This window comes from Triturus cristatus, chromosome 7 (genome assembly GCF_964204655.1).
Source record: "Triturus cristatus chromosome 7, aTriCri1.1, whole genome shotgun sequence".
Taxonomy (NCBI): domain Eukaryota; kingdom Metazoa; phylum Chordata; class Amphibia; order Caudata; family Salamandridae; genus Triturus; species Triturus cristatus.
In genome coordinates this window covers 1,139,114,290-1,139,126,474 of record NC_140590.1, presented here as the reverse complement: position 1 = coordinate 1,139,126,474, position 12,185 = coordinate 1,139,114,290, and the positions used below count along the sequence as shown (strand labels likewise).

Below are 12,185 nucleotides of genomic sequence, written 5' to 3'. Positions count from 1 at the left end.
GCCCATGTCTGGCTGCTAATGAGACCAGAGTGCGCGCAAAAGGCCGGCGTACGCCAGGGAAGGACAGCGGACAGTGCAGCGGACCAATTACCGTGACTAGCAAGCAGTACTTCACACACTGCAATGAAATGAGAGCTGCCGACCTTGGAACTGGGGAACCAGGTTCGAGTCTCGGCGCCCGGCTCAACATCCTGTGATTCTGGGCACAACACTTAATCTTCTGTGCTTAAAAATAAATGTGTTGTTGTGAAATGTAATTGGTGTTCATTCAAAGCGCTCAGATACCTTCAGGTTGAGTTCGCGATAAAACTCTAAAACTGCACATAAAAAAAAAAAACTATAATAACAAGAGAGCCCTACATTTTCTGGTCTGTAAGGGCACCAAATCGACATATTAGTAAAAGAGACCTACATGTCCACAATGCTTGCCAAATAAAGTTGTCAAAGTCGTGACCTAAAAGTTCATGAGGAGTGACCTAGCGGGGGAAGAAAACGAAATATATGCTTCTTTATTGGTGAAAATTGATATGTCCCGTTCTGTCCCAGCCCTCCCCATCCCTTCTCGCCTCTTCCACCGGCCCTGGTTGTTTCGAAGGGGCCTTTTGCACCAACTTGGGGCGGTTTCGTCTGCCTAATGGAGCGGGACGGACATCCAGTTTCTTCTGCATGTCGGTTAATTTAGTCTTCGGATTTCAGTGTTTTGTGGGGAGGTCCACATCTGATTTGGGATGGGTGACAGGCTATCCCTTGATTCGGAGAGGGTGAGGTGTGTGTGGGTTGGGGGAGGTAGCCGTTCTACTCTGAGTGTATGTAGTGACATGTAGATCGCAGTGTAGAGGTATTGGTGTGCAGAAGAAACTCCAGCCTTGGTACGTGATCTGCCGATAAAGGGTAGACAGAAGCAAAACGTTGATTGTGGGTACGAAGTTACTAGATGGGTGCGCGTTAACCCCTGATTCCGGGAGAAAGCCAGCTCCCAATTATGAAGAAGCGGGTAAAGTCTTCAGGGAAAAGCTTTTCACCTGTAGGACTAGGAGCGCTTTCAACTCATGTCGAGTAGAATCCCAGGACTGGATATGGACATATGCTTGCATGCTGATGAAAGGGAAAGCCCATCTCCCGAAGTGAGAGAAGGAGAAAACTCGCTACCGGTGTGGGAGAGGAATACCAACTCCTGGTGCTTGGGGAGGGGCCTGTCCAGATCATGATGCGGCATGAGATGAACAACGAACAGACCCACGAGGGGTCAGGTTCGGATTGGAGGGAGACATTATCCCGCTGAGGTATGGTCTCATCTTCAGATAGAGGCAGATTCTGCTGGGTGATGAAGAGTGGACGCCAGAAGCGCAGTTCCTTGTAATGTGATGGATACTGGGGATTCTGGCGCCCTGTGTTTGGGGATTAGCACTGCTTCAAATGTGGGAATTGCTCAGCTGCTGATTTGAAGAGAATAACCACGAGCCTCCTGAGTTGGCAGAAGCCTATCCCTGATGTCAGTAGAAACCTTTCTAAGGATTTAAGGTGAGAATCTCAGGTGCTGACTTGATTTTATGTGGGTAGGGATGCCTACAGATTGGAGAAACCCCCAGCTTCAGAAGTGTCAGGTTTACGGGACAGCCACACTCCTAGTGTCATCCTGATTGAAGGATAACTTCAGTTGCTTAACCAAATTCAGGGTTGCAAAAATTATGAATTGCTCTGAGTTGTTTACTTTCAGATATGATAGAGATTTGTGGGGCTCTAATCTGAACATGATTTTATGGTGACTGATGAGAATTAGATGGTAGAGATTACTCAGATTCCAGCTAAAATCTGGCTGATGGGATTTTTAGACTGTTTTGGTGAAACTTAACTTGATAGATAGTTTTCTATAAATAATAGGTTTCAGTTTCATCGTTGGGTTCCAAGTGACATCCTGGGCAATAAGAATAAAGCTCGATATTTCAGTCATCAGTTGGAAGCCGGATGTTGATCGCTCCCTGTGATTGGTAACTACATCATCCACATCGTTGTTGTGTATGGCCTTGCTCTCAAACACACCCCTCTCTTAAAGCTTTTCCTATAGATCAGCACTTCAGGGGTAAGAGTCGTAGGAAACACATACACAAAAACCACATCATCTTCTCAGCCTTCCCCATCAAAAGTATTAAGAGAGAAAACATTAAATTTTATGTAATGCTTCAGATGGCCCAGTCTAAGAAATATAAATAGCATGTATTACTGTTAACTGTTAATGATATTCAGTATAGCGACCTTGCTGAATTGGTATTGCCAAGATTCAAACTCAGGACCTCAAGATCACACAATTTTCATCAATGTATGTTTAATTTACTCAGCCATCTAGTTATCATTCCTTTACAATATGTAAAAAAAGAAAACGAATTTCACATTCAGCCACTCTTCCCAACCACCATCTGCAGGACTAACTGAAGGTAGACAGAGACCAATTTCAGCAACCAGTGGTAAAGGACAGCGCTTCGTCTTCCCCGACCAATCGGCAACTGGCCGGAGAGTTAGTTACAATAAGACCGCAGAGGCACCATACAAGATCATCTAGGAAGTAATTTAGGCACTCAGTGCTAGTAAGGTCCTCTGGTGATGCTTCTGGACAGAAGCGCTGCAACATGAGCAACAAGCATTTGCATTGCAATAGGTCTCGCATTTTTGGGTGAAGCTATCCCTTTTACCAGAGTGTGATTTTCATTGCTGGGTGCATACAACCTCCTACACAAAGGAGTTACGTGATCAGGTGTCCCAGTGTCCACACACTTCATCGTGTCTTATATGGGGAGCTTGTTACATAAATTATGCAATGTGGCTGCTGTGAGGGCAGGTTCTGCTTCTGGGCCTACAGAACTTCCCGAGGTTTAAGAGTTAACCTGCCCACTTGCAGGAGCAGCACACCCCTCCCCACCTCTACTCCCCTGCATTCTCATCAGTCTTCATTCCATGAGTAATGTTTATAAAAGTAATTTAATTTGTATACTGTGCCTTCTTGCAAAGTCCCGTAGCATCGCTATGCTATAGATATAGTAAAATGAACTGATGATTACCATTACATACACAGCCCTGATTCTATCGCCTTCATAGGGATAAACAGCAGTGCAAAGTTACTTAGATTCCAACTTGTAACTTGCAGACTTCATACAAATAATGAGCACTTGCACATAACTCAATGCGTTATCTTTGTGGACTTGCACTTCTATATTCTGAAAAAATGCAAAGCAAAGGGCTGGACATACTGATTTTAGGTATGCAAGCGTCGGGGCGCGCAAACCCCTCCCTTCCCCTCCTGAATCTCATTACACTTTTTTCCTGTTCCCTCTCAGCGCCCGCTCCTTCCCTGCTTCGTTACCCAGGCTCCCACCTCCTCTTTCTTCTGTGTGTTCATGTATGCTCCTCCTCCTTCAGATCGTCCAGCCTTCCTCTCTTTTCCTATCTGTCAATCAGAAATCTCCCTTTGAACTGGGAGAAACAAGCATTTGCAATGCAATAGGTCTCGCATTTACGCGAGTTTGAGCTATTTTAAAAACAAAAATAAAGGGCATTGTTATTTGCGTTGTCAATAGCTCAGTCGCATAAATGCGAGACCTATTGCATTGCAAATGCTTGTTTCATCATGTCAGGGTGATTAAACATAAGGATCAGACATACCCTGACGCCAGGCACTTTGAAGCCGTACACTAAGATAGATGATTTGAGCTATTTTGTATTCGACCATGTGCTGAACAGAATCAGAGGAGGCAACAGAAAACGCTGTCTTAGGCAACTAGAATCTAAGCATATTCTAAGATTTAATTCCAGGGTTGAATTTTTAGAAAAGCGAGCAATGGTCTATAAAGGAATTTATGAGTCTGACTCAATCTGAACAATACATAATGTTGAGATTATCTTTATTGATGAAATATAATTTTTGATGTTGGGTTTTATTGCACAAAGCACTATTTCTAATTCACTACAGCAAAGGAATAGGCAGAGTTGGGGGCCCAGGGGGTCCGGAACCAGAAAAATAACTAAGTCTCTGTGACCAGTTTACAAAGATATGTAAATATGCAAAGGGTCTTTAAAGACCTGTGAAAAACTCGGGCGTGCAGGAGAGAAGACTCCAGACACTGCTCAGCCGAGCCCCTACTAGCAACCCAGGCTGAAGCCCTTTCAGCCCAATGGGCGTTGTGCGCCTGCTAGGTATACAACTGAAACATTTTGAGTAACCTGTGGCTCGCAAACTTGGCTCAGCTAGCCAGTGTTTGAAATAATTTCATTGGACTATGTGTATCTCCTCTTATGCTATAATAGCCCCATCATTTGGTTTAGGTACGGGTCCTCAGGAGTCACAAGAGTGCTTCAACCGTGTGTAATTTTTCCTAGGTAATAGTTTCGTCTTTCCTATCACTACATATCTTTCTTCTCTTTATTGTTCTGGGAGGATCTCAAATTAGTATAACAACTCAGCTTCAGTTAGTGGACATGTCTGTGTTTCTCGCCATAGCACAATACTTTCTGATTCTACCCATTTTGTGGCATCATTTGCCCACCATATATAGGAGGTGCCCTCCCTTTCCCTCCATGTGATTAGTATTGTGCTCTTAGCTAACACAAAGGACTAGTGATTTATGGACAGCTTATTTGAGTTTAGGTCTTCGAAACAGGCGAGGATACGTGTCTCAGCTGTATGTAGTTCTGTTCTGGCCAGTGTGACTTCAATGTGTGCAAGGATCTTTTCCCAGTATCCTGCAATATGGGGACAGTTCTACGCCATGAGGATAAAAGTTAGGATGCAAAGATAACATCGGGACATGTCATGGACTGTATTCCTATTATTTGATTTCATTTCTGTGGCATTAGATGCAAATAATTAAACGGATTATATTTGAGCATCATTTTCCTGGATATTTAATGTGTGTATGCTAAGACCTCGACCCATTCTTGTTTTCTAGTTCCCTACCTCTATTAGTCTCCTAATTCTTCTTGGATCTGGCTTTGGCAAGACCTCATCCTGCTTGATGTGTTTTGTAAAGTTTTGATGCACCAGCCTTTTGAGTCTAGTTACCATAGACGTGAAGTCAGTGACTTGGAATATAGCCGTCTGCAGGTAGATAGTGAATTGCAAGTCTTATGACGTGTATATGGTTCTTCTGCAGTATAATGTTCATTTACTTGTTCATATTATTCTCTAATCTAAAATTGTGTGTTCCTTTTTTTAAACGAAGAGAAATGTTTAGTGACATACTGCGGTAGGGAATGACTGAGTGGGAGACAGGACTAGCTTCAGCCAGTTCTCAATCACTTGTGAAGAGAGCGAGGACTCAGGTATTGTATGAACAGGAATGTTCAATTTTTTTTACAAATTATTTTATTTGTGAAAATCTTGATGCATGAATGAGGGTCCACTCATTAAATAAAATGCCCTCTTAAGTTATTCTTGGCTCACATCTTGATCAGTCTGAGCTCACGTTGATCAAGGAGTTGCACCCAGGATTTGCACACAAATTCTGCCAAGCTTTTGGTGCATCTCTTTGGATCACCACGCAATCTGTGGTTACTTGCTGGGATCCATGGTGGATACTGCCACTTACCACTGCTGTCCCAGGGCTACCTCTGCTGGTGCATTTCAATTGGTATTGAGTTCACTTATTGTATGCACTTGACTGTTGTAATGAAGCTAAGGAGTCAAAGCTTAGTCTAAGAGGTAGTACAGGGTTGGAATTCCAGATCCATCATAGCCGCGTTTATTAGACATATCACTCCGAATGTCCAGTTGGAGCAGTAGCTTCTATTATAAATATTCAAAGGTTGGTAAATCATAGTAGCTAAAACTATGATACATGCAAAAACAGATGATGCTAGCACCTCACCTTCCGGTGCTGTGAGAGGTCTCCAGGTAGTGTAACATCTGTCTGCGAGGCACAAGAGTTTTCTTAGACGTGGAGACCTATGGCTAATTATATTCTGTTGGAAGCTTTCAAGCACTTTCAGCTGACTTCAGGTGGGTTTACTATTCTTCATGTGTTCACTTGTAAGTAGTCAGTGGGTCAGGGGTGCCTTACAGCAAAATGAAAAGTATCTAGTTTGAGTTATGTCTATCTTTGTGTTCTTACGTTTCTGAGGTTTTGGTTGTGAGACTGGTCAATTTGAGATTGAAGTTTCTTCTTTCGGAGTCCCTGGAAAAAAGAGCTCCAAAAGTCCACTTAGCCCAAAAACCAGCTTGCTAAATCTTGAACAGTGTTCTCACTCAGGTTCTGGTACAAACTCCAGTATACAAGTGTCTGTTCATGTTCTTCCAGGAGTCTTATAGCCTATGTGGCAGACCATGCCTGACCAGGTCTCAGGATCTTAGAAAGGGAGGTCTTCAAGCTGGAGTGGCCTGGCGTCCTCACAGGCATCAAGAATTTTGGTTTTCAGGTGCAGCCTCCACCAATTAGACTTGCAGTCTCGACTACTTCCCTTTGGTCATTGGCATTTATGGTTAGGGTTATACTGTTGCTTAAAAGTTGGTCTTTTCCGGTCCGTAAGTACTAGAAAGGTTATTTACAGTGGTCCTGATTAATGGGCTTACATCTACAGCCAGTGGGACACAACCCCAAGACCTTGGACGAAGAGGGAAACCACTTTGACCCTCTGGGGCTGGGTGAGGACTGTTATGGGACCCTTGTTAGCACCTGCCATATCGGAAATTGTGATGTCCTGGAAAGCCTTCTGCATTTCCTCAACTTTGGATGATCCTCAGCTGCTTTGTGTTGATTGTGGCCAATCGGCTGCATGATTTGCCTGACCAACTTAGCTCCACAAGTCATCTTCCACACAGCCCTTCTGTCAGCTAGGCATTGTGTTGATATTACTGTCACTCAGGACTTGCTACTCTCCTCGCTTTGTTTAAAACTTCTTAGTATGTCACAGCAGCATGATTTCTCAGGAGTATAGTGCTTCCTCAAAGTCTTTCAGGGAAGCACTTAACTCAAAGTTCTGTCCCTGACAAACATTCTACACCTGTGTATCTAATCCCCTTAACGTCTAGACGTGGTACAGTTCTTTAATCCTATATATAAGAATCTTTGGGAGCCCTGGTTGGAAACCATAGCCAATGACACTGCCTGATTTCTTAAAATTTCTAAATGTTGGTCCATTCAAAAGGAAGTGCATGATAATGTTTGTCGTTTTCTTCCCATCCTTTTCCAGAGGCAGGTAGAGTTTAGTCCCATCTGACCTGGTCAAGGCAGTCTGTTGACTCTAGCTAAACATTCTGAGCCACAGTTTCCCAAGTTGCTAGTTGATTTCCATCCTAACACACAAATTGGAAATGAGTAGTTTTTGTTGTTGTAGGCAAGCCCAGCTGCAGCCACACTTAAAGGAAGGTCCCTCGAAATAAAGAAAAGGAAGGCTTTCATGTTCTGAGGACGAAGACAGCTGGCAATCTTATATGGACCAGAGTACACTAAAGAGCCCATTTGGGGGTGGGAGAGACCAGTTGGATTTTTCTCTGAGAGCAGTAGTAGGCAGTCTTACCAGTGGTGCAGAAAGAAAAGGCCTGCACTATTGAACTACTAAGTAAGTAGCTGTTGCCAAGCAGCAGGTGCCCCTAGTATTAAGGTCAAATATGGGCAGAGTTCGCATTGGGTACACCCCCTAAGCTGCTGAGTGTATGCTTGACTGTCCAATGCCACAAAATGATGGAGCAAGCACTACCCGAACATTGCTGACCACACTAGTGAAAAACATAACGCAAGTCAACAAAAAAGAACAAGGCAGCTTGAGAGGACTTTCAAAAGCAATGCTGTGCCTTCTGTCGCTACATTGTGTAAGGCACAGACTGTTGTCACGACATGTATAAGCAGTTACAGTGTAATCCCCGTGTCTTACAGTGGAAATAAACTGGTGTTTCCCCTGTGCTGATGCAGAGGTTGGGGTACCTGACCCCTGAGTGTGTATGTTTTTTTGGTGCACTTTTTCAGACCATAAATGCCCGCTTCAAGCAGCTCTTCCAACTTCTCTGCAATGTTGGTAATAACAAGAAAAATAAAGGTTCTAGTACTGCTCATTATGCACGACGCAGTAACCCCTCCCACAACAGAGTGATCTTTATTCCACCTTTGTGTCTTCCTTTTTCCTAATAAAACATTTTATTTGGGGTTTTCTGTTTCATACATGACAATTGAAAGGCGCACACATCAAATCCATTTATCTGAAGTTTTTGTCCTTTTTCTAACAATACAGAAACCGTAATCTGCTACTAATCTACTTGGGAACCTTCAAACCTCACCGAAGGTGTTCTTTATTTTCCCATGAGTCTGACCCTATTTTAAATTTGCTTATTAAACATTGACGCGTGATTTTTGATGTGTGGTCATTTATACTTGTTTGTTCCTACTTTACCGAGTTTGTATTCCTCCAGCCTGAAGATTTTTGCATTTGTATTTTATTTTTAATTTTGTTACCTTCTGCTTTTTTTATAGAGGAAATCATCTCCTACAGGCACCAGAAGAAGGAGAGCAGCCTCCAAGCTGACCAGTAAAGAGCATTGCCAACCAAGTCTACAGGAGGAAGATGAGGACTCTGGCTCTTCTGTTGCCACCTGCCCTGACTCACTACCTCCATCTCAGCCCTCCTCTCCAGTGCATGGTAGCAAAACCACCTTGATACAAGTTTCTGGTAATATCTGTATGTCATCCCTGAGGATTTTGAACTCTGCCTCAGAACCTGGTTCCTGTCCTCTATCGCCCATCAGGAGGCCTGCCTCCGAGTCAAGGGTTGGATCCTTCAGTGGATCGCCTGTTATTACACCTGCTTCCAAACTGCCGGATGGGACCAGCATTGCCTCACCTGTCAATAAGTCGATCTCCCGGCTGCAGGATGGGGTCAGTGGCACTTCGCGTACCAGTTGTTTGGACTCACAACCTTTGAGTGGAGCAAGCAGTTTATCACCCATGACAAAGAGTACTTCCCAGCCTCTTTCTGGTGTCGGCTTTCTTATGTCACCCATTAAGAGGGGATCCCCAGCAGCTGGTGGTGCTAGTTGTTTTTCATCACCTGCTAGGAAGTCTGCATCTCAGCCTTTGTCTGGTGCCAGCTATTTGTCGCCTATCAAAAGCTCTGCATCCCAACCTCTGGATGATCATCAGTCTTGCTCTCCCATCAGTGCAAGTGTGCCTGATAACATGGATATGGGTGCTAAGAGTCCTGTGGTGGTGCTGGAACGTTTGAGCCAGGATGTTCTAGAGAGCCCCAGTGTTGTTCTGTCCCCCGCAGGCAAAGTCACTTGTTCAGATTCATCTCAAAACCCTGCCTCTCCAGCCTTGACTGATTTCAGTGATTTTGTGCCCTCAACTCCTCTCAAACTTCCATTTGTTAGGAGCCCAACATTCCCGAAGATTTCTCCGTTCATCCGGCAGATGACCCCCCGAAGGCTGATGTCCAGTTTGGCAAAGAGTGAGGAAGCAGTAGATGAGGGCCTGGAGAAAGTGCCTTCAGACTGCGATGAAAGGGCTTTGTGCGAATCCACTTCTGGCAGCTCAACTCCTGATAATGTAATGGATCTTCAGGACGAGGGCATTCTTGGGCAGAGTGGTATCCAGCAAACACAGGGCACAGGGGTTACAGTTACTAATGGCCACAGACACATCAAAGCGACTCTGGCTCACGAGCACCTCTTGATGAGGGCTTCTCAAGAACCGTGCACAAAACTAGAAGACAAGGGTACAGTGCACTACTATTGGGGAGTCCCATTTTGCCCTAAAGGGGGCAATCCCAACCTGTACACCAAAGTCATTCTTGCCCAGCTGGAGGTATACCAGAAGAGTCTGAAGCAAGCACAGAGACAGCTCTTGCAGAAAAGAGAGTATGGGCCACCCATTCTGCCAATCCCACCCTCCTTGAGAAGAAGCAACCGCAGCAGGGTGGGCGAGAAGGATGAGATGAGTCAAGAAAATGCCTGGGACAACCAAAGCTCACAGGAGGAGCCCATGTCTGACAAAAGCAGGGAGTCAAGTCCAGCTCCAGTTGAGCACACCACACCAGCGGATGATGGACCCACCACCAGCTACATGCAGGGGAACAGGAGAGGCAGTACCAGAGGGTACGCACAGGACACAGGAAGTGCAACAGACATGCAGAACAAGGAGAGGGGCACCATGAACAGAAAAGAAATCATAGCCATGGTGGGCAAAGTGAAGGCCAGCAATGAGAGCACCATGCAAGACACGAAGCAGGTAGGCACGGCCAGGTATTGGCATTGAAAAGAAAAAAGTCCTGGGCAGAGGGAGAGGTTGGGAGTGGCGCCGCTGTTGGTTTGTACCGTGAGGAGCAGCACGACCGCATTTTGAATGAAAGTGGAAGGGCAGGAAAGGCCAAGTGGCAACTGACAGGAGCATGAAGGAGTGGAGCTACTGGGAATGCAGGACATGAGTCTGGCTGAGAATTGTACCTAATGCAGATGATGGGGGAGGAGCATCACTGTTGTATAAAAGCAGAAGAGACCTAGATATTGAGATCAAGGAAGGAAGTAATGCTGCTCTTAGGTGCATGCAGAGGTGATGTGAAGCTTCAGACAAGGAGGAAGGTCAGCACCGTTGGTCACAAGGCCGCACTGCGCTGCAGACCGTTAACCGCAGAAGGAAGGAGAAGCTAAGATGGTCCCTTACTGGGATAGGCTTGGCTTTGTCAGGCACTGCAGTTAGGTGGAGAAAGGCAGCAACAAACGGGTACAAGCAGGCGATGGTAAAAACCTAGATGCGAAGAGCCATGGAAATGGAGTCACATTTAGCATATTGCGTGTAGACAAGAGGTATTTTAATGTTCGCAGGTGATACTAAGGTACTTATGTGTCAGCGTGGATTGATTGTGGAGTGAGGTATCGATACTCTCTAGGGCAATGAAACTTTTCGAATGGTTGCGTACTCTGTCCAAAGAAGAGAGGGCTTGTTGAGTTCGCTGTTAAAATGTTGTATGGTCTTTGATAAAATGATGGTGTCTAAAGCACTATCATGGTTAAAGCATGAGAATATTCACTCCTTTATGTCATTGTTAAAAACATGGTGCCTGATACATTTTTGGGATGTGGCAGTGAATTAATATATAATTGTAAAGTATAACTAATAAACCTGTATGTCGCCGGATACCAGACTTGCTCGTCTAACTGCTTAAAGTTTCATGCTGGACCTCTAAGGAGACTTGTGCTGCCATTTTGAGTATTTGCTCACCCTCCCAGTATATTTCTTGAGGAGGTGAAAGGGTGGTGTATTTGAGGAATGCCACCTATATACATGACAAATAGCCCAAGGATTATGTAAATGAGCACTCTTTATTACTTGTAGGGCGACTAGGACACATTGGCTGGAAGCCTAGGCTAGCAAGGAATTGGAAGGCTGAGCAGCTTCTCACACAAGGCAGCCCCCCTCCCCTCCCCCCCGGATATTGCGGCATAGATTTACAAATTTTGCGGCACAAAAATTGAAGTTATGCAGCATTATTGCAGCAATTTCTTTTACTCTTAATCATTCCTTTTCAACCTTAAATCAATGAAAACTGTTTTAGCAGAGCATTCCACTTTGAGATAGGCATGTTAAAGTGTCTGAGTGTGTGTTGCTATACTCTCTCCTGAGTAGAGGTCACCCAGTATCTCACCCCCTCTCCCTCCAGCGCACCACAGACCTATCCTCCCCAATAAGGCTAAAGGGCAGCAGAGTCCAAATAGTGAGGTCCTTCGCGAAGGGTGGCCTCTTTAAGACTCTGGGGACCAATCGCTCTCATACCTCCGCGGACCGTCATATCAAATAGGGCACATCAGTTGGCGTCCGGGACCCTTGCATAAGTGGTGGTTTCCAGGTTGCGCTGGGGAGAGGAAAGCAGCCCCGACCAGGTGATTGGGAGACAGAGCATAGGAGAGACTGTTGCAGGCTCTTTCAGGGAAAGCACATTCGTGAACCAGACTTGAGAAGAAGTGGTTCTGCTGAAAGGCTACATCACGCCTCTCCGAGCTGCACTTCGTGGAGGGTCCCATCTGCAACACTCAGGTCTGGAGGGGACTGGCAAATGCAGAGCACTTATCCTGTTTCCCCTTTGCAAACTGAAGTCTATCATCACAGAAGGTGCAGGCCTGACACACTACTCTTGTGCTTTTAGCCAGGTGGTTGTGGGGTTGAAGGGTCACTTGAGCCTTGGTTGGGGGTAAGGTGATAGTAGGCTGTCGTGCC

The 12,185-nt window shown here is 45.1% G+C and overlaps 1 protein-coding gene across 6 annotated transcripts in view; it reads left to right on the top strand.

The window, feature by feature from the left end:
- Positions 1 to 12,185, top strand: part of UIMC1 (ubiquitin interaction motif containing 1) — a 458,461-nt gene that overhangs the window by 234,740 nt on the left and 211,536 nt on the right. For all 6 annotated transcript variants that reach the window (XR_014966701.1, XR_014966702.1, XR_014966703.1 and 3 more), the window contains exon 5: positions 8,451 to 10,202. Coding sequence is in view for 3 of the 6 variants with exons in the window: in XM_085618307.1 (XP_085474433.1) it covers positions 8,451 to 10,202 (1,752 nt within the window). In the remaining 3 variants the exon portion in view is untranslated. The remainder of the gene's footprint in view (positions 1 to 8,450; positions 10,203 to 12,185) is intronic.